Here is a 23080-nt window from a genome sequence, read left to right on the forward strand (position 1 = left end):
ACCCAACTTAGATTTGATTATGCAGGCTTACTTGGAAAAGATATGGAAAAATCTTGCAGATTTTAACACCTTTCCTTTCTTATCCTGGGATTTTTACTGTGCCCAGACATTGCTCTTTTTCCCCTTAAAGATGAAAGCAGAAGTAGGTTGGACAGACTCAGATGGCATGAGGCACTGCCAGGCAGCACTGATCTGGAATCAACAGTTTGCTTCTCTGATGAGTGGAACTGGGGAACAAAGGACCTTACCTAGTTCTAATTCTCGCACTGGTTTCTTTTGCCATTATAAACAAAGTCAAATCACTGTATCTTTCTTTCTGTAATGTGGGACTTGTACATTTTGTCATTGAAAAACTCGCTAATTAGTAAGTTACAGTGCTTAATAAAACCTGGAATGACCAGAAAGGCCTATTTTAGAAGAAATATCTCTGCAGCATTTTTCCTAAAACACGCTGTGCATATATATCCTATTATCAATATAAAATATTGATGACTCAAACACCAGTGGCAAAAACATGACTAGTTAACACAAAGACTTCAGGTTGGCAAGAGCCATGTCACCAAGTCAAGGCCTTTTGACTCTTTTTATGTACTTATTGCTCTTTCAAAATAGCTGAAGTGGAATGCTGACAAATCTTACAGGCCTATGTTTGTCCTATCTACTGTGGGCTATCCCACCCCGTGTATCATCAAAGCATGTGTCGGACTTTCTAGAAATCCTCAAACATACAGCAAAGAGATGGTCTAAAACATTAACAAGTGGATAAAGCCATCTGAGCCCTGCTCTGAACACAGGCTTTTCCACAAAAAAGTACATTTCTTCTCATGGGACATTATTTTTTTCACCCATGTTCTTGGATTCCTCAATTTTAGATTTTTAAGTATTTTGAGTATTTTCTGCTTAAATATCTAACTAACCTCTTACTGGCATAAAAATATACAGGAATTAATTAAAATTAAAATTAATTTCAATTACATTTCAATTTCGAGAAAGATTTTTTTAAGCATGTCTTTTTAACATGGAGATTTTTTTTGAATATTGGGAAGAAACAAGCAGATAAATTATTTCTCATTTCTTCACACTGAATGTCTCAGAGCAATAAATAAAACAAGCAGATTCAGGCCAGATCTATACATCCAAATTAGGTCAGGTTACTAAAATGCAAGCAGCACTTCTTCAGGACCACACTGAACTACAACACATAGTGCCGAACACACGTTTATGCCTATATTTATACCTATCTTCAATTGCTAATTCCTCAAGTTAAGCAGACAGCCTTCCCTAGGCCTATCTTACCACTATAGTTAACTGGTGTTGTAGAAACACTTACTGGAGGCATTAATAATAGTGGTTTCAAGTAGGCCCATCTTCCCTGTGCTAGCATGGCCTCAAAGGCCACACGTAGCCTTCTCCTCATACATACTGCAAATATCAGGACAGGCAGTCCTGAGCTCAAGCACTGGACTGTCCCACTGAAATCTTCTGTTCCAACCTGCGGCAGCTTGGGGTGACTGACATCTGCCATCAAACGCGGGGAAAGTGCTTGAAAACATATGACTACAAAAACAAAGCTGCTTAACGTAAGCGAAAGGCCTCCGGGAGTTTTCCTTTGCAGGAGAACTGCAGTTAACATAAAAACTGGAACACGGTGGCCACCCCAAAAACAGCACCTGCCCTCAGCGAAGACATTTTCCAACTCTTTGTTTAACTTAAAACTCATTTTCCGTACACCCGGGTTTTCTTAAATAAACAAAGAGAAGACACCGTTCCCTGTCTATCGGCACGACGCAACGCTGTTTCCCAACGAGGCGTGTTTGGGAAGGGAGAGCCGGGGGGAGGGAGAGCGGTGCTGGCAGCAGGCAGCAGCCGCCGGCGCGGCCGGGCCGGGCCGAGCCGAGCCCGGCGGCCCCAGGCCGCTCACCTGCGGGAGGGCCCTGGGAGCGGCAACTCCGGGCAGCGGCACCCGCGGCCCGACCCTGGCCCTGCCCCCGTCCCCACCGCCCTGCCCGGTCCGGCCACCCGCAGGGCCGCCCGGTCCCCCGCCTCCCCCCTCCTCCCGCAGGACTCGGCCGGGCCCCGCTCTCACCTTTAAGAGATTAGACGTCGCCATGATCCCCACTGCGGGGCCTCCCCGGCCGGTAGCGGCGGCTTCTCTGTTCGAGCTCGGTTCGGCTCCCACCGGCCGCTGCCGCTTTACATGGCCCCGGGCCGCCCGCCCGCCCGGCCGGACCCGCGGCGGCGGCGGCGGCAGCAGCAGCAGCAGCGGTGACGGCGGCCTCAGCGTTGGGCTTCCCTGTCCCGCGGCGAGGCTCGGGGGGCTCGGCAGCGCTGGGACTGGCCGAGTGCTCCGCACGCAGCCGCCCCTCAGAGCCTCATGGCGGCGTCCACCCGGGCGGCGCTCGGCGGCCGCGGCTCCATGGAAGGGGCCGGGCCCACATGATGCGGCGCCGGGAGCGGCCCCGCCGCCCAGCGCGGCTGCGGGCCCCGCCTGCAGCGCCCCCTGCCGGCCCGCCGCCGCGCCGCCCGGCCCCGCCGCTGCTGCCCTCACGGCCCCGCGGGGACGGGGCTCGGCGCGGAGCCGCGGGTTCAGCGTGCCGAGGCGCCGTGGTTTGTAAGCACAGAAATGAGTTGACTTCTAGCTATGTAACTAACTAACCCCGGCCCGTCCCACCGTCCTGCCCCCGCGGGTGCCGCGGCACCGGCCCCCCGCACGCCCGACCGGAGGGAGCGGAGAGCACCGCGGGCACAGCCCCGCACGGCCTCCCGCACCAACCCGTGTGCTGCGAAGCCAAGCCGCTGCCCTACACCCCATCTCCGCCTAAGCCGTCACGCTTCGTACCACTTGTCACAAGTTCTATTTACAGAATGGGTAAGTGTGTAAGTATCTGAAGGGTGTCAGGAGGATGGACCAGGCTCTTCTCAGTGGTGCCAAGCAATTGGGACAAGGGGCAACGGGCACAGAACTTCCACCTGAACATAGGGAAGATCTTTTTTGCTGTGCGGGTGACCAAGCACTGGAACAGGTTGCCCAGAGAAGTTGTGGAATCTCTCTCAATGGAGATGTTCAAGAGCTGTTTGGGCACAATCCAGTGCCAAGTGTTCTAGGATGGCCCTGCTCGAGCAGGGAGGTTGGACCTGATGACCCACTGCGGTCCTTTCCAGTATGACCCATTCTGTGATTCCGTGATCACAGCATATTCAGAGCTGGAACGGACACATAAGGTTCATCAAAGTCCAGCTCTTGGCAGTGAGACAAGGGAACATTTAGTAGGAAAAGTTTGCATTTAGGCACCTTTTGAGAAGGATTTGGAAAATTTCAGGGTTTATTTATATAAAAACAGAATCTCACTTTTCTACTAAAATATTCAGCCTTTGCCTAAAACTGCACCTTGAAGAAAATTTCACCAAGCTTTTCGTACAGCCTCAGAGCCCTGAGAGCTGATGCTGCCTGTTCAATCTGGCCTGCCATGAATCATTAGCATGGACAGCCACACCACTGGCCACCAGGGACGGCACCCCTCCCTTCGCCTCTCCTGGGGCACAGGATTTGAAGATAAATTCATATTGCAGAGGATAGGGACCCTGAAGTGTAAGAAAAAATGTAACAAAATATTTAAGAAATGTGTATACTGTTGTGGAAGTTTTGATAATGCTGACCAAATGTGGCCTGCAGCCTTATTAACTGAATAAATTACGATAGTCATATTAAGGCCTTCTTTCAATTGAGAAGTGAAAAGGAGGTATTGAATAAACTATTTTGACAAGTTTTCCAGCTTCCAAATGCTCCACTTAGTTTACGATTTTTTTTCTCTGCTGCTATCATATATTCTGTACTATAAATATTTAAGTATACTGTATTCATTGCACATGTAATGGACACAGTTATACAGTTTTACGTACAATATATAATTATGCAATATAGATCTAATGTGTTATGCACTTTCCATTGCACATATATTCTACAACAGTGCTGAAGTTGGGAGGCCTCCAGCAGGGGCAGTAAAATGTGTGCATTGTGTATCTGTGCATCAGCCTTTCCAGTGCCCAGTCTGTGTATTACGTTACAGGTATGTAAGTACCAGAAAAGCTGAGGCACATATTCTGCAGAATGTGACATGGAGGCAGCCATTTCTATGAGCCACTACTCTATGAAGTGATTTATTCTCTTTTCCCCAAACTGTTTAAAAATGTGAGCATTTCCAATTATTTGATATTTTTTGCTCTTTTCATTTTCCATTAGTTTCTTTTAAAATATATATTTGCTATTAATGCCACAATTCAGTGATGTTTATAAACTGCTTTTGATACATAGAGCCAGAAAATGAACTGCTATAGAGAACTTCATCTCAGGTCCCTTTGATGCCAAGCTTGGAGTACAAAACCACAACACAATTCATTACACTGTTGCAACAGCAAATTTTGCTTACCCAACATTGAAGCTGAATGAAGTTGGGCAGTGTTTTAAAATGCTATGTTTGAAAATTATGGCTTTCTCTATATTTGCATTTTTCATCCAAACTTATGAAACATTGCCACAAAAATGTAGGAGTACACAGGATGCAGTAGGACCTGAGTACCTTTTGTGGTCTGGTGTTTTCTAAGTCCCCTTAGGCACGTGGTAGCCATTACGTAACATTTATGCTGCTGCTGTGAATGGGTCATCAGTGACTAGGAAAGTTTGTGTATCCTGCCCAGATATGGTCTTGTGCAATAGTTCTGAGTAGGCTAGCCAAGGAATAAAGAGAACTTGAACATTTGAGAAGCAGGGAGACAAGGAAACACTGGTACTTTTTACTGATATTAAAAATAATGTGCATCTCATTTTGCATGGTTTACACAATGACTGTAATTCTTTGGTTTTTTTTTTTTTCCCTGAAGATCTATGCATGAATTTTCTGGGAAATAAAGACATCTATGAGTCTTAAGGTTTTATATTATTTTAGTACCACTTCAGGGTGCTTTGACAGTACTCAGTGTTACATAATATTGTTTTATTTGTTTTAATTCTATTACAAATGGATTATTATTAAATTCTGCTGGTAATGAAGATATTAATTATTGATTGGTACTACATTGGCCTACAGTTTTATATCCTTTGCATGGATTGTAAAAGGCAGAGTGAATGACAATCCCAGACATGTCCACGGCTTCAAAGTGATTTGCAAGGAACAGCTCATTAAGATTTGGATGATCAGTGAAATTAATATCATCATAATATTCTGGATGTGTTGGAGTGAACTGATTCCAGGCTTTGAATGAGTTGCATCAGAGAGAAATATGTGTTTCTATGATCTGTTTAATGCCTTGAAACACATGTACCACTAAGATGAACATAGTTTCTTCTAATCTTCACTTAGTCCATGAAGGGAAAAAAACATGTGATGCTTGATTAGTCCATTTTAAACTCTTCTCCCATCAAACTAGTTATATTCAGTAGGGATACTAAAACTCAGTTTTTCTTTCAATGGGAAATTCTTGTTTATCACTGCTGTGGACTATCACAATGACCTTACGCACAAACTGTGCCGTGAGTCACCAAGTACAGTCCTTTTAAAAGGGCAAGAACACTCAGACATCTACCTGTAGCTGAAAAAAGAAGCACTGTCAGTGACCAAACTTCTCCTACGTTTGTTTCCATTTCAACAAGAAAGCAAACACTTCTGGTGTTTACTATCTGGGCTTCGCATCACCTTTTCAGTTAATGACAATGGCATCCTGGAGAAATTGCCTGCATGTGGCAGTAAAGATTACTGTTGCTTTCACTTACAGTGGCCCAAGGCTTTGCTATCTTAGCGTCACCAGAACCACCTATCCTGTGCATCTCAGTATGACCCCTTTGTTCTCATGCCAACATTGTTCTTTAGCTTAAATAACCTCTCTCCCTGATGTTTGTTTTTCTCTGATGTATTTTTTAGACCACAGTGCTATTCCATCATAATTTCCTTGCTGGAAAACCTTACACTTTTTATCCTGAGTGTCAGTGAGGATGGTGTGGGGTGGTGCAGAGTGACTGTTTGCAGGCAGAACCTGCGGGAGGATTTTTGTTGAGGCCAAATTCCTCCTGGGACACAGAGAAGCACATGGCATGTGTTAGGCAGAATGTAGCCATTGTTCCTCACCCAAGCTCAGAGTTGTGGAGAACTGCTGCGGGGAATAACATGTGATCTCCTAGTGTTTTTTGGACAGCTAGAAATTTACTGCTCCATTCACTATGTACTTGGAGAGCTACAGTTGGGCTGTGAAGCATGATAGAATGAAAGAGGATACAACATGAGGAAACATGTTCTACTTTTCTGATACTTGTTCACATATGCATCTTTTTTTCAGTGCTCAGTAAACTTTGTCTCTCTTTTGTTTTAAAAGCTTTTCTGAGAATCAGACTCTCTTTTCCACAGAGAATTGGGCAGAGAAAAATCCCAATAAAATGAACTGTGCATTTCAATGGCCTGCTTGATGGGATTTGAGACTTGTGTATTTCAAAGTTATGTCTTGGCAAAGCTTGCTCTTTCAAAACATATAACACAAGCTGTATGTCAGCAAAATTACTAAAACTATCTGCACAGAGAAGACTTTTCTCCCTGAATAATAATCAGTAATTATTTTTAAATGACAAACTAATATAAATTATTACTAAATAGCTGAACTATTTCCTTGGCATTGAAAACTTAACCAAAATGGACAATTCTCGAAAGTGCTGCAGAGCAGTGCCAGCCCTGAAAGGTTTTTATTACTAAGATTATGACTGGAATATTTTCCACAATTCCTCCCTTCAGTTTTAGTACCTTAATACTTAGCAACTACCACTAAAATTTTCAACCATTGCCCTCCTCACTGTCAGACCTTGGTGCCAGATATGTCTTCTGACAGTCCCCTCCTGTAAAGAAACCATATGGGGGAGAAGGTAAAAGGGGAAAAAGCCTGCAATGTGGACATTTGCTTTTATGCAATGTAGACACTATGCAATGTAGGCATAGTGCCAGCACAGAGTTATACCCAACTGTTCCTGCAGCTGTGCCACAGAGGTAACCTACCCTTAGGGAGCACTGGAGTTAGGGAGCCAATAGCCTGCATCTCTGTGCCAACTCCAGGCCCTTGGCGCGTTCTTTCATCCCACAAGTCCAACAACAGTGATGGATATTTCTACAGGGTCTTAAGGGCTCTGGAAGCGGTGAGTCTCATTGCTCCCCCAGGGCTGTGCAGGGATGGAAGAAATTACCTGTGTCCTCCTTCCACCCTTATCTTGTGCAGCCTTCTCCCTGGTGATTGGCTTTATTGCTACAGGATGCTGTTTGTCCTTCCACAATTTTCACAGAGTAGGAAAACTCCGTTTGCATAGACTGCACAGATTTGAAGCCACAGCAGTGAGGAATGGCAGTAACTGAACTATAGCTGAAATGTCAGTTTCTTTACCTAGACATTGCTTTTATTTACAATGCATAGATTTTGGGTTTGCTACTTCTACTTTTACCTTTCTGTAGAAGCTCTTCAGCTGCAAGGTGAGACTTTAGCAGCTTGTGATCAGGTTAATCTTAATTTGAGCTGCCCTTGTAGCCTGTGAGGCTGCTGGAGGGTGTTGTCAGCTGGCTCCCAGTACTGCTCCCAGGGAGTAGTCATCTCTCTGCTGGTTACACACTGAGCATCCATCCCTGCATAGCTCAGGCCTAGCCTAAAACATTACTTTCTCTGAGAAGTAAATGAATTAAATACTTTCAAAGACAGTGATCCACTCTAGCATTTTAGGATTGGGATTTTGAATTCCTCGGTTTGAGTTTAAATGAAGATTTATTTAAACTCCTCCATAAAGAGCCGGCTACTCTCCATTCCTGTCTAGCCTCTGTGGATGATGGGTGTTCACGGGAGAAGAAGCCATGCAAGTGGCGTTTGTGGCCAAATGACTGTTCCCTGACTCCCCAGGGTAAGAAGCCCACATTGGGTGCATTTTTGTGGATTGGTGCTATGAAGCTCTTTTCATGGGCTCATTTTAGCCATGCGTTTGCTGTTCCACTGGTTGCCTGTGGGAGCAGCAACTCCATGAAGAAAACCGATTGCACTGTAGAATCTGCTGCCTATATATCCGGCTCTTCCACATTAAAAGTCCTGTTTGGGAAAAGGCTTTTAGATTTGCAGAACCAACTCAGTTTTCTTCACACTGCTGCTGATTAAGTATTATGCAAGGTAAATTGTATCCAGAAACCTGTGCCTTCGTTGTCTTCATATTAAGCTCAACTGGCACATCTTTGGTTGCATTACTTTTATCAGATTTGCGCATTTGTTGACACGCAATAAACAATTCTGCCATGCTTAAAAGAAAACTTCAGCTTTTCCACAGCTGTATTCACTTCACAGAGGGGGAAATGTCAATGAATAAAACAGCAAATGTAGGTAGTCAGTTTTCAGACGAGAGCATCCTGGGATGTAGCACTAGACCCAGACATTGAATTACTACTAGAAATGAGCTGGGAAGTAAGTTTATGTGCATTCATGAGATAGTAATATTTTTTCTCTGAGGACAGGCAGATGACTTTTTGGTTGAATTCTTCTAGTTTTAAATACATTCAATTATACCATTATTATCCTTAAGGAAATTAGGTAACGTTTGTGTTACCACACAGTTAAGTACTAGAGGAGAGGATCATTGCACAAAGGCTTGACTTATTTATTATTTTTTTGATCTGTTTATTTTGTTGCGTAGTCCTATCCATTAGGCTTTTTTAGGGAGAGTTCTATTTTACAGATTCCTCTTTTAGAATTTTAATTTCATTCACTTATTTGAAAGATAGTGTATCGATTCTGAAAAATGAGCAATGCAAATTTTTTGCTATTGACAATTGTTTTTTGATAAGTAATGATTTCTTAAACAGTCCAGCATGTTTGTGGTAAGGTTCCATGTCCATGTAGAGAATAAACCCTCAGCCTTCCTTCTTTTTCTTCAAGACTGAATAAAGGTTGCTGAAATTGCTGTGCCAGCTCTGCATAAAAGCCAAAGGTGGAGATTTGGAGGAGCTCACATTGTGCCAGGGTCTACAGTGAAGGAAAAGCACTCTTCCTGGATGTTAATTATGTAAGAAGAGGGCAATGAAGCGTGTAGTCCCTAAGTGAGCTGAAGTGCTGAGACTGAAATATCTGAGATCATGGTGCATCCACCCACCTTCGCTTTCAGACAGGCGACTTGGGCACCAGTAAGTGTTCGTCTGAGGCAGAAGGGATCTCAGCACAGGGCAGCACGGCGTGCCTGGAGCCTCAGTCAAGCCTGCATTATTATCTGTGAGCACAGGACAGTCACCAGTTTGAAGTTAGCTCAGTAAGTCTATTCCATATTGAAGGCATAAATGAGCAATAGGAATATTTGCTACCTCAAAATCTTTTCCTTGGCTGATTCCTAACATATGAATGAGGCTAGTTTCTGCTTCTTACATGGGACAGATCCAATTATAAGCAAGCCAAAATATCTGAAGGATTAATGTATAAAGTATTTTAATGAGTAGAGGAAGATATTTACTCTTCCTTATCAAAATTAAAATAAAAGCAATGTAAGTCTAAACATTCTAGGAGTCCAAAACAATACTTTTTATCCATTCATTTTCCAGGCCTATGAATCCAAATAAAACCTTTGTCAAGGTTTTTCAACATTTTCCACTTCCTAACTGGGATTGACCAAACCTTAATTTGCAAAGTTTGTGTTTTCTTATTAAATATTTTGTAGTTTTTAATTTGGCTACCAAGTAAGATTTTTCTAATGTCTGTAATTTCTGGGAATTTAATTCTGTTATCAATATTCATGCTTCCTTGGGGGGAAAACGAATATACATGCACTGAACTATAACCTGTTCTACAGCTTATTCAAGCTGTTACTTACATACCATATTGCAAAGCATCTGAAAAGAAAACAATGCATTTCAACAAATTATCTATTTATCAGACATTTCTATCAACTGCAAGTGTGTAGTGAGAAGGGTACATTAGTGTTTTAATATATCATAAAGACAGACAATGCTTGAAAGTACATGTTAATCTACATTTTTAGGAATTACAAATAAGACAACTATGTGCACAGTAGTTTAAAATGCAGTGAACTTCTAGTTGCATTGACAATACCAGTTCCTTACACAGTTGAATCTGGTTAAAAGCTCTATTCTGAGTGTAATAAATGTGACACCACAGGTACAACATTGACAACAGAGATTAAGGCTCTGTTCTGATGATTGTTTATTTCTCTGTGCATACCTCCCCTCCACTCCCCTCTTCTCCCAGCCCTTTTCCCCCCAGTACAACCCTTTTTTTTCAATACAGAATGAAAATCTCATTGGCTCCAGAGTATTCAGGAAAAAAATTTAAGATACAAGATTTTAATCTAAAAGTAATGAAATGTGCAATGAATTATAGATTCACAGCAATACCTGGCACTTATTTTTAATTTTAAATTTTTAAATTATTATTATTATTATTATTGTTATTTGGGTATGTCAGAAGAAACCAGTATCCACATCCCATGGTGCTAAACACTCAAAACCAGGTAGCACACAGAGGGTAGAGTCCAGGACTGGAGATCAGAGACTGATTTAGTCTCAGCAGTTGTGAATTTGAGGAAGAACAATCATCTCTATATTTGAGATACAGAAGGTGAGGCACAGAAAACACAAATGCCTTGTTCAGAAACACACAGCGAACCAGTGGTAGACTTTGGGTCTGTTGACTCCCCAGTCACATTTATTTGTTGGCCTCTTAAACAACAAAGAGAAGATCTTCTGAGATGTGCAACACAGGCCTCATATCATAGGGGAATCAGTGCCAAATGCACACAGCCTGATTCTGCACTACCATGTAGTCATGTTTACTTCATAAAGAGGGCCTGAGATACCCTCCAAACAAAGCTGATTTGGTGTCAATACATGTAGTTTAATAGAGAATCAGGCTCACAGCAATTACTCTGTTGCATGCTGAGACTAGAATTAACTGTTTTATTTGCTAATGAATTAAGGCTGATTCCTGTTTATATTAAGGCCTCTGTATCCTTCCATGATAGTGTAACTGTACCTCAGTGCAAGTAAGACTCAGGCTTTAGAAAAACTTAAACTTTTATTTCCCTTCAAAGTTAATGATTTTAGTTGCCCTAAATGTATAAAGTAAGTGGAACCAAACAACCTGTCTTCATACTACAAAATATTTGAAAAGGATTGTAAAAGAACATAAAAGTAACCTGAGAGAAAACCAACATACGCTTGTTGAAGAAGAAAATTAGATTAGATAGACTTGTTGCCTGGTCTTGAAAAAGGAGAATTGTACATGATAACACACCTTTATATGAAGATAACTGGCTTGATGTTTGGTGGTTATGAGGATGCCAGATAAATTGTAGATGTTTATCAACTCTGGAGATCAAGTAATCTTTTATACTACTACAATAAAATAGAAATAGATTTATTTGGTATTTAAGTGCTAGACCTAGTTGGCATAAAGCTAGAGTGTGTTATATTCAGAGGAATAGGAAGATGACTCCAAGCTCAGTAAAATGCTACATGATCACAGATTTCTCCTATTGTTGTTATTAAAAGCTATTATGGGTTTCTTTCTTGGAATAGGAGTTCTCTAACTTTGCTCTCTGTAGCCAAGCATTATTTTAGAAATTCTTTTCTCTCCAAATGCTCTATTCATAACAGTTTTTGTTTAAAATCTTCCATTTTTAGATAACAGTTCAACATTTGCTGGCTAAGAATAAAACTGTCCTTGCTCTATTCAAATTTAAGGCCTGGGTTCCCATGGGTTGCAGCACTTTTAAACTTTTTTTACTTCTAGTTAGAAGTAGGTTTATTTTTTAAAGCTAATATGGAATTTGTTTGTGTAAATTAACGTAATTCCATAGGCATCGGTGTGACAATGATTACCCAGCTGAGGATCTGGCCGCTGAAATGCAACTCCAGTGGTTGGGAAAGCTGTTTTGTAAACAAGTCAAATTAACAGCTGGATCATATGTGATGTTATGTTTAGTTTCATTGGCAATTCAGAAAATATTTAGTAATAAATTCCACTGTTTCTATTCCCTATTTGTGTATACAAATAAATCATCTTTTCTTAAACATTCTTTTTTTAGTAAGGCTTGTATTCATTGTCATATCAAAAGTGTTTTCTATTGGAGCAATCTTTCAGTTTGCTTTCCTTAGTTATCTTTATTACCAAATTCTACAGCATTCTAAACTTTAATGGTTATTAGCAACCCTGCACTTGAGTAAAGAACCCCATTAAAAAAGTATAAGGTATAATATCTTCTTGTCCAAAGCTAAGGCAGGATGAACAATAGTAATGAGCTCATCTGATCCTCACCTAACGAGATGTTGATTTTAAACAGTATTCAAAATACAAAGCCCAAGAGAGGATGTTGTCACGATGATTATTGCGCTCTCTCAATGTCTTGCTATAGAATTAGTTTTCCCTTTAGCAGTATATAATTTCTTTTCCTGAAGACCACACGAAGTTATTGTACTCTGTAAAGAAAAAAAGCACTTAAAGTGTTATGGATTATAACCTAGACAGAAGGATACAAAACCAAATTACTGTTCTATGATTCAGCTATGTCATGATCTAATATTGTTTCAAAATTATTTTTCTGTCATTTAGATTGGCATCATCTTCTAAACACCCCACGGGCTCTTTGGCATGCTACAAACTCAGCAGATGCACTGTCTTCTGGGCTTTACAGCTTCTTCTGATGAATGTACAACATTCGGAACAAAGCCGCTCTTGACGCCTTCCCATCCATCTTGTATTGAGATTTCTCCATTTTTCACAAGTTCATAGATGTCTCGTGTAAGAATTGTAAAGGACTCTTCAACATTTGTGGCATCTTTTGCTGAAGTTTCTATGTATTTCATACCACAGTCAGATGAGAGTTTTTCAGCTTCTTCTCTTGTAACCTCACGCTGCGACACTAAGTCACATTTGTGCCCTACTAACAGGAACACAATCTGAAAGGGCTGCACGTGCATTTTTGCTTCCTCTAGCCAGTCCTTCACATGTTCAAAAGATCGTCGATTTGTGATGTCAAACACTAGTAAGCCACCCACAGAATTGCGATAATAAGAGCGTGTTATTGATCTATGAAGGGGAAAGAAAAAGAAAAAGGAAAATTAAAATGCATTTTCACTTTATTCAAAGGGGATTACTTTTCCATTTGGCAATGTGTTTTTATCTTTTACAAGTTTTATTAAATAACTTTACTTTTAAAAAGCTGACTGAAATTTATTAATTTATCTACTAGACTACTATTTTTTTCTTACATTCAAAATTCACTTTCTAAACATTCCTGAACCCGACACTTCTAGGGCAAATATTGAATGCTGAATTATTCTGCAAAGTGGTCTTTATTAGCAAACTGTGGGAAATGTTCAGAGAAGAAAATATATATACTTTTGGTGTCAAGTCTGAGTCCTTCAGCTTCATATAAACATGCACTTCACTTTATTATAATCAATTATTTCAAACTGAAATATGTACACATGTGTCAAGAAACCTGGAGCCTAAACCTGCCAATATACAGGCATATCCTTTTGCATTCCTTGCAGAAACATTCTTAAAAATAAAGGTTATATAGATAACCATAACTTTTTGTGCTTGCAGAAGTCAACAAGTAACAGGCAGAGAAAGGAAACTCCCTGAACAAAACTGTCCAAAAGTTTTGAGTGAGCTGGGCAAACACACACTTATTACAGGCAAGGGACACATCTGCCTCCAGCATCTCTCTCACAGAGGTTCAAAAGCTCTTTATGTTTTATACATTTACATTTTTTTAGCATGAGGGCTGGCATGAGGTATTTTCTACTTTTGAGCCCTCTAAGCTCCAGAACATTCACTGGAAGGGATTTTGGAAGACAGAAACTCTTATTTTGGTTGAAAAATTTTTTCGTGTGCTCTAAAATTAAAAAAAAAAAATATGGGGAGAGAGAGAAGGATACAGGAACTAAAAAATTATTTAAATTCTCTAATCATGAGCAGTAGGGGAGAAAGAAGGTGAGAAGAGACATTTTAAAGGAAGTGACAGCCTACCAAAGAGTGGACACAAGCACTTGTTGCTGGCATAAATAGAGACCTAGTGTATACAGAAGTATTCTGCAAATGAAATGAGACGCACAATATCTAAACAGTCATTATCTGAAATCATAATGTAAGCTAAGAATGAATTCCATTTTATCTCACGATTATGAAGAGGATGCAGCCTCAAAACTTTAGGAAGGAGGATGAACTGTTCACAGTAGCACATCTTTCTATAAGAGTAGCTCCCTCCGATTCTCAGCTCACCGCATTTCATGGAGTTTTTGATAACAATTTGAACACAGAGGTATAATTAGCAGCAATAGTCCTATTACAGATAGGTAAGTGCACAGATAAATAAGGCTTCGATTTCTTGGCATATCTAAATTCATTTAGCCACAGCAAAGAGCATTTGAAATGGTTTTCTTTAGATAAGAGGGAGGGACTGTTTCTCCTAATGCTTAGAAAGATCTTTTCTACGTTCCCAGCAATAAACTCCATGCAGTGTCTCTCTGAATGTGAAGACAACAGGATCTTAACCTCAGATTAATTCAAATAGCCTGGATATGAAAAATGGCACACTGTTCCCCAAAATTACTCAAGACCATAAATGAGGGGTATCACATTTTGTGAAGTATTAAATGTAGGTGCCATGAGGATCTGTTTCTGGCTTTCTTAACCATTTTTTTTCCCTTTAGAGTGTCTGCAAACACGAAGGCATAAAATAATTTATGTAGTTCTAGTCAGAGCAAATGTGGGTAACAAAAATGGGATTTGATTTGGAGAAGTGAAAGCTAATACAACGTACTTTCATAAAAAAGAAAACCCATACAAAAAACCCACACAACCCTCTCCCCGCTCCAAACCTTGAAAACAAACAAATGCATTAGCCGGGAAAGAAAGTAGGTTAGTATTGAAAATGCAATGCCTCATCTGCCAAGCATTTCTATATAAAAAGATATCATGTATCTATGAACTGGAGTACTGAAACAGCCCTCTGTGTGTTTTTGGATGCTTATACACAGCAGTCAGTACTGCTAAGTCTAAGCTGTTCTGTAGTTCTAGAAGTACTGTTCTAGAACAGTACTGCTGTTCTAAGTCCCTTCTGCAGAGATGTGCTAATTTACAGTAGCTGATGATCTAAGCCGTTATATTGAATTGTGTGTATGTATTGCATACACATATGTATTAATTATTTAATTAATTATTTAATGCAGATGACTAAAAAGTATTCTGTAACTTTGTGCTGTACATCACAAAAACTGGGTAAATATATTGGAGGAACAACAGTCATTTTTTCTGTACTTCTGGTTTGTATAATTTGAAACTAGTTTTCTCATTACCAAAAAGGAGATTCATATAACAGAGAGGCTTTAGAAAGCAGTAACTCAAGAAAAAAAGCAATACAAAATTTTTAAAGACACATTGATGCATACAGTATCATGTTATGTGGTTTTCTAAAATCTGAGAAAAGGATCATAGAACCACAGAATCATTTAGGCTGGGAAAAATCTTTACGATCATTGACTATGATTGTTAACTCAGCGCTGCACAGTTCACCACTGAACCACTTCCTGGAGTTGACACACGTACATGTCTTAAATAATTCCAGGGATGGTGATGCCACCATGTCCCCACACAACCTGTCCCAGTGCTTTTACACTTCATGAGTCAGCAGTGCCCTGGCAGCCAGGAGGGCCAACCCTGGCCTGGGGGCACCAGGCACAGCATCACCAGCCGGGCAAGGGAGGGGATTGTCCCACTCTACTCTGCACTGGGGCAGCTTTACCTCGAGTGCTGGGGGCAGTTTTGGGTGCCACAATGTAAGAAAGACATTAAACTATTGGAGAGTGTCCAAAGGAGGGCAACGAAGATGGTGAAGGGCCTTGAGGGGAAGCCATACAAGGAGTGGCTGAGGTGACTTGGTGTGTTCAGCCTGGAGAAGAGGAGGCTGAGGGGAGACCTCATTGCAGTTACAACTTCCTTGTGAGGGGAAGAGGAGGGGCAGGCACTGATCTCTTGTCTGTGGTGCCCAGTGACAGGACCTGAGGGAATGGCCTGAAGCTGTGTCAGGGGAGGTTTAGGTTGGGTATTAGAAAAAGGTTCTTCACCCAGAGGGTGGTTGGGCACTGGAACAGGCTCCCCTCAGGGAAGCCTGACAGTGTTAAAGAAGCACTAGGACTATGTTCTCAGGCACATGGTGTGATTCTTGGGGTTGTCCTGTGCAGGGCCAGGAGCTGGACTTGATGATCCTTGTGGGTCCCTTCCAACTCAGGATATTCTATGATTCTATAAGTCTTTGTATAATCACATCAGACTATGGCTTTAGGGATGCTTTAAGGCAGTCACGGTGTTTCTTTTTCATTATGATCTTACTCATCTTTACCAGATGAACCAAACTTTCACTAAAAGCTTTATCTAATTTTGAAGAGTTATTTTTATACTATGACTAAAGACTACATTTTAATGGTCTTACTTTTGAAAATACGTATTACTTACTGAAAAAGAATAGGATAGAGTTTTATTTTCAAGACATGCTAGAAGCAGAATGTATCTAATATTCTGGTCTACTAAAAAGTGGGTCAGTGGAATCACCCCCACAATATTTTGCCTCTACTTAAATGAGCTCTCAGTCTTAGCACCACTACCGAGCATTTTATAGCATTGGCGGTTTCATGATTTAGTATATTATTGGATTTAAATATGGGAAAATTAAACAAACAAACAAAAATCATAGCAAAGTAGATGATGTAAAACACAGCCAAAGCAGCAGATTTCTCTAAATGACTGATCTGAACATAGAAAGAAACTGAGGGTCTACCCTTCATTTTCATTAATCTGCATTACAGACCTGAGTCTATACTAAGCACGTCTGTAGGTTCTTGTTCTAGTAAGGTGTTAAAGGTGTTAGTGATTATGTTCTTGTTGTCCATGTGGCACCTCAAACAATGGGAGATGCTGCTTAGTGATGCCTTACTGATGTCAAGATAAATATATTCAATAACTGCCCTGTCAGGGCATGTTAAAGATGATTTCTAAGTCAATGCATGAAATCCAGTTCAAATACGGAATAATCAATGAACTAGAGACGTGAGAATTTTTTCCAAATAATTCCTCCAAGAAAATACATGACATTTTTTAAGAGATTATAATGGCAGGTGTGTCAGACCTTACTTTTCCCCTGGGAATGTCCCTAATGCCTGGGGCCAAAAGAAGGGGATTATTATGCAGCCAGTAGTTTGCCCTGCATCTAGGGAACTCCCTAGGGAGCTTTAAAGACAGGTTTTACCTCCTCTAAAATCCCAATGCAAGCGAGCCAGAGCAGAATTGGAAATCAGAACTGCAAACTGCTTGGTGTTCCCCAGAATTAGATAACTTCTTGGAGTAATTAGCTCTTCCCTAAGATCGTCTTTGCTTGTGATCTGTAGTGTTCTCCATTAGCAGAGAAGGGAATGTGCAACATTTAAACCTGTGGTGTAACTTAATAAAATATTTATAATTTATTTGACTAAATGTAAAAGAGACTATACATTAAACACCATGATATTTAGTACACCAACTGACAAGAAACTCTTAGCAGAAAAACAAATGCAAATATTTAAAACTACTTTCTTCAGGTTGTATCTTCTGAGTCTTAGAAAAAACACAGAGGTAAATTTAAGAGCAGCTGACTGCATGACTCATCAGTGTATATTCCCTGAGCACTCTGGGGTTAAAGGATGGCTATAATTTGATTTTAAATGTATGCAAGGTTCTGTTCATTTGCATTTCTTTCAGTTGAGTGTCTTGTCATTGGCCATCCTGGCTATTTGTCAGCACATTCAAAATAAAGAGACTGTACACTCTTAGTCACTCATTTACAAGTATTCTGCATTCTGTCTGGAGAGCACAAAGAGGGTGAAAAAGCTTAGAGCTTTCCATTAACATTGTTAATTTCTTTGCTAACCCTTCAGAAGCCTACCTACAAAAATACATCTGAAGTTGTTACTCATGCAAGCCCAGGAACCTTGTTTGTTGTTTCACTCTAAGGCTTATCACAGAGAAAAAAAAAGTTGTTGTCCCCCACTAAAACAATGCAATCCCACCTCTTCATCTGGGTGTGGGAATCTGCACAACTGTTGCGATGGAAGACAGGGAGTACAGAGGAACTGATTCTGGCCAGGGAAAAGGCCCATTTCAATCCTCCTGCTAGCATTCCAGTAACAACAGGTGCACGGTTCAGGTGCATGGAGATGGGCTACGCATTTGCCCGTGCCATGAATTCACATCTGTTGAACCCCAAGTCCAAACTAAAATCCATACAGAAGTTGCCTGAAGTGGCAAACACTACAGATACAACGGAGATACAAGAGTGAGTGAGTGACAGTATCACTTGTAAACTGGGAAATGACTGAGACTTCTGGGGAAGGAAAAGAGGGTAGTTTTGCTACCTGTTTGTAACAGAGGGGAGAAAGGAGAGTATTTAATACTCAGTGCAGCATTTGAGCTAGTTTAGCTACATTATAAATGGTAGAGGTAGTAGTGAAGCAATCATCAGATCACAGCAGGTGCAGAAGGCAGATAAAACACTAATAAGGGACTGAAGCTGGCTGCCCAATGGCTTCCACACTGCCACGGCTGCACTGGTGCACACGGTGCTGCTGTGCTGGAAGGAGGAAGAGCTGGGAGGTGGCCTGGTCTCCAGATTGCATGGGAGAGTTAATGGCAGAGGGAAATAACCGCAGGGGAGGATGAGTTCGGAGGGGATGACAAAGTAAGAAATGACGAGTTAGGCAGAGGGCTCTTGCAGCAAAGAAAGAAAAGAATGTGGAGGAGGAATTTCTATGTTAGGTCCAGGACTTCAGGGGCAAGATGAGGGAGGGAAGAAGAAACAGGACAAGGCCACTTGTTACCCCACAGTGAGAGCTGGGAGGAGAAGGGTAGCTGTTCTTTGGTGTGTCTGAGAGGAAAGGGTGAGGAAGGAAACTCTTGGGAAGGAACTGGTGGACAGTGGGGCAAGAGAGATCAGGTGGGCCACAGGGCTAGGACCACTGGCAGGCAATGGGGTGGAGGACTGTTTGGGGCACAGCAACTAATTGGGTGAATGGAAATGTGCTGGGGGGCAAGGTAAAGTCCTTGGGGCCAGAGATGTGTCGGATGAGGAGGGTACAGGGCCGGGAGGGCAGCAGGGTGTGCCCGGCAGCCGGCAGGTTTGGGGAGCGGGCGGGAGGGGGTGTGGGTAAGATCCCAGGTCCTGTACCTGAACCGCTCCTGCCCCGCCGTGTCCCAGAGCTGCAGCTTGACCCTCTTGCCGGGCTCGATCTCCACCAGCCGGGAGAAGAAGTCCACCCCCACGGTGGGGTCGGAGTGCAGCGGCCCCGGGAAGCGGCCCTCGGTGAAGCGGTGCAAGAGGCAGGACTTGCCCACGGTGGAGTCGCCCAGCACGATCAGCCGGAACTGGTAGATCCAAATCGCCGCGTCCATGGCGGCCCCGGCCTGGCCCGGCTCCGCCTTGGGGCTTTTCTTGGGGCTCCTGCGCGGCCGGTGCCTGCACCGCGCCCCGATCGCCCCCACGCCCGGCATCGGCGCGGCGGGCGGGCGGCGGCGGGCGCTGCGCGGGGCCCGGGGCGCCGCTCCCGCGGGGGCAGGACGGGGCCCTTGCGCCCGCCGCTCCGGGCGGGGCCCGGGTGCCGGCTCCCCCCGCCCCGCTCCCGGGGCGCCGCGCCGTGGTCTCCACCGGCTGCCCGAGCGGGGCGGGGCGGGGCGGGGCGGGCGCTGTCCCTTCAGCACCGCGCTGCCCGGCTCCGGCCGCGGCTCCGCACCCCCGCTGTCCCGGCTGCTCCCGCTGTCCCGGCTGCTCCCGCTGCCCCGGCCCTGCCGCCGCCGCCGGTGCGCGCTGGGGCCGCCTCTGCCGCCCGCTGGGCGGTGGCGCGGCCGAGCCGCCCGCCGGGGCCGCCCTCCCATCGTGCCGTCATGTGCGCGGCCAGACGGGCCCTCTTCCGCCGCGCCGAGCGCAGGGAGCCCACGGAGCGCAGCGCGGCTACCCGCGCCGAGGGAATGCTGCCTTGGGGCTACAGCCCGTGCCCAGCGTCCAGCTGCCCCCGCGGGCAACAAGTGTAGGGTTGGGCCAGGAGAAGAGGGATGCTGGGGCAGGGCACCAGGCCGGCATGGAAAATCGTGGGAGAGAGACTGTTAAAAGCATGGCTTTTGCAAAGAAATTGGGAGCAGAAAGGAAATACTGGGGGAGGTGTGGGGGAACCAGATCGGCGGGTGAAAAAGGGGCATGGACCTGGAAAGGACGGTGGGAGATGGGCAGGCCAACAGATAGAGATGAACAAATGCCAGATTGTAATGATGTGCTGGGAAAGTGGCAAAAGGGAAAAGGACAGTTAGCAATCTAGGTATCCCCAGAGAGAACCATACAAACTGCCTAGAGAAAGGACATAATACTGGAAATGACAGGGACATACACTCTTCATTTCCCAGTGGAACAAACTGCATGTATTTGGCCTTGGTGAAAGTGCCTTTGCCCACGGTAACAGAAGAATTGTGTCAAAAGAGATTCCCGCATCAGAGAAATTTCTTTGCCCTCCTGGGATCTTCAGCTGACTATAATGTTATGATAAATCTGCTGAGCAATAGATTCCTCGGATTTCTTTTAAAGTCTCAGAATCACATGGGATAACAAACACTAACAATCCCCAGATGGCTGCTAAGGGCACTAGAGCCAAATAAAAGGAAATCGTTGGACTTCTGGTAAACAGAATTGCAGCAGCTTCTTCTGTAGTTCGGGCTGGGGTGAGGGAGCCATGGGCAGACAGCCTGAAAACCCAGCTGAGTATGCTGAGAGAGCTGGGAAGTAGGTTGTTGCTGGCAGAAGGTCAGCAGCAAGTGGATACTGATATGAATAGGCACTTTGACAGTGAAAAGGACAGGGAGAAGAGATGGGTGACATTTCTTTTCACACAGCCTGTATTCCTCTGTTCATGTCGGGCACAAATGCAGCTAAATGCCTAAGTACCTGTGGCTGGTTAGAGGCATATCTGGAACCACATTTCTTCTGTAACTCTTTGGGGCAATTTGCTGTACGACGGTTCTCATTGCCTGAGTCTGGTATTGTTACTGCAACGTGTTACTTGGTCACCAGTGTGAGACTGGTAGATTTCCCTTGTAGGCTTGGGTAGATCTTGCAGCTCCACAGTGGGGATGAGTGAGACCGAGGGCAGGGTGAAGTTGAAAGAGGGGTTGCATGCACTGCTTGGGAGATCATGTCTCCCAGCCCCAAAATGAGTTTGTCTGGGATATGAATGAGTGTCTGGCCCTGGGGAACAGATCCAGATGACCCCAGAACCTTCCAGCAAAGACTTGCCCAGCAAGTCCAGAAGCTGTAAAAGGCATAGCCAGGAGCTGCCAAAGGGATTTATCTTTCTATGCATGCTGAGCTGAAGCTGCAAGATGCCACCTGCTCCAAAATCCATTCTCTCCAGGGACCTTGAAGGCTGGCCAGTCAGTCCCTGGGACATAGTGATTCTCTGTCTGCATGTATCTCTGAGAGTGTTCCCTCCTGAATCCTGTACATTTCTCCCTTGTACTTTCACCTGCTCTTCTTAAAATAAATTGAACACACCTTGTACTTGACTAGTTGCTCCTTTAAGTAACAATTAAAATAAAACTGTGTTAACAATGATAATGATAAATGAACCCTTGTAAGGCTAAAATCAGTCAATTTCTTGCAGTTCTGCATGGGTCATGATTACAGGTGATTCCTGGGACTCTTTCCAAAAGTGTTCTGAAAAAAGTAGCACTTATATACAAGAAGTATTCGCATGTGAAACAGGTTTGAGGTACATGCTATCAGTAGCTCTGATACTTGCCAAATGTGAATACTGAAAAATTTTAAGTGGGCTTTGTTCATTGTATAATACCTAGTTCAGACACACAGCAGATTGCTATCCTTTGCACATCTGGGCTGGAAGAACCCCACACTAATGAGCTACACAGCTCATTTAATTCCTAACAGGTGAGCAAAGTCAATTTGCCTAGGGCATTTACAGTTGAGCTAAATATGTCTCCAAATATTATCAAGCTGCCACAGTATGGTCTGTCTAGCTAAGCTTGTCATTGTAGAAAGACTGTGGTATATACCTACCTAAAGCAAAAACCTACACCTTCATTTGTGATCTTTTGAGTGTCATATGATAAATGTTAACTAAAGAACCTGCATTTATACTGTCTATTCTGAAGTGAACATGGTGGGTGAATTTTATGTCCAAGTCATTCCGTTTTTTTTTCATTTACCAGTGAGTACAGAGGCCCTGACAACACACAGTTCTCACAAAAATCTCAGACTAGCAGTCAGAAGAAGCAATCAAAAACTGCTATTTTTTGAGGAGCTAGGATGGTTAGAGCAGAGTGGTTAAAGTAGCAACACGAACCTGACTTTCCTTCCGGCAGTTTCTACCACTTTTGCATGGGCAGCTTCAATCTACTCTTCCGAGGGAAGGTGAATCAAACCTAAATTCTGGGAAATAATAAAAGAGCCAAACAACCTCAAACTTCCAAATCTTCTCCATTATCACCTAGATAACTGCATTAAGCTGCAAATCCAAGATGTTTCAATCTAAAATGTCCTCATTTCCTGTTACATTTTTGACCTGGAATGGATTTTTCTCCAACGTTGGTAAGTGGGTGGGTGACTACCTAGATCACAGCACTTCTGAAGAACATGAACACGTGCTGACATAGAAGTTTATAGAAACACTGATGAAAGGAATTGATTCGCAACCCCAGACAGCCTGTGACTGAGAAACTATGCCTTCTGCTGCCACCCAAGGACCTAAGAGAACTGAGGGATCAGTCTGGAAGCAAGATGCCATCCATGCCTGTTTTAATTGCCTAGGCTATTGGCCTGGAGGCTGATACAGCTGTTCATTTTTTCACAGAACAAGTTTCAATAGATGCAAACTATTGATTTTTTTTTCTCCAAGCTCTTTTTTTTTTTTTTTTCATAGAATAGTACTGGAGGTGGGATACTCCCTGCTAATGAGCAGTGACTTTCCTTCCTCTAAGATGTCACCAG

The 23080-nt window shown here is 43.1% G+C and overlaps 2 protein-coding genes across 3 annotated transcripts in view; both read right to left on the reverse strand.

The window, feature by feature from the left end:
• Positions 1 to 2467, reverse strand: part of CUL5 (cullin 5) — a 34652-nt gene extending 32185 nt beyond the window's left edge. Inside the window, exon 1 of one of the 2 annotated variants that reach the window (XM_069014409.1) lies at positions 2087 to 2466. In XM_069014409.1, coding sequence (XP_068870510.1) covers positions 2087 to 2110 — 24 coding nt within the window. In that variant the 5' untranslated portion in view covers positions 2111 to 2466. Of the gene's footprint in view, positions 1 to 2086 lie in introns of both variants that reach the window. The other variant, XM_069014417.1, reaches the window with a different exon arrangement.
• A 7931-nt stretch (positions 2468 to 10398) lies between these two features.
• Positions 10399 to 19584, reverse strand: RAB39A (RAB39A, member RAS oncogene family). Its single transcript, XM_069030647.1, has 2 exons — positions 19262 to 19584; positions 10399 to 13089 (listed from the first exon to the last, which is right to left on the reverse strand). Exons 1-2 carry the CDS (start codon positions 19582 to 19584, stop codon positions 12663 to 12665), a joined length of 750 nt encoding a protein of 249 aa, XP_068886748.1. The 3' UTR covers positions 10399 to 12662.
• Positions 19585 to 23080: the final 3496 nt, after the last annotated feature.

This window comes from Aphelocoma coerulescens, chromosome 1 (genome assembly GCF_041296385.1).
Source record: "Aphelocoma coerulescens isolate FSJ_1873_10779 chromosome 1, UR_Acoe_1.0, whole genome shotgun sequence".
Lineage (NCBI taxonomy): Eukaryota > Metazoa > Chordata > Aves > Passeriformes > Corvidae > Aphelocoma > Aphelocoma coerulescens.

Bases quoted from the DNA above. Each gene is read 5' to 3' on its own strand.
- RAB39A (XM_069030647.1), bottom strand. From the start codon at position 19,584: ATGCCGGGCGTGGGGGCGATCGGGGCGCGGTGCAGGCACCGGCCGCGC. The intron at 13,090-19,261 runs GTACAGGACCTG...TCCCCTTCATAG, and splicing joins GCGGGGCAGGAGCGGTTCAG to ATCAATAACACGCTCTTATT.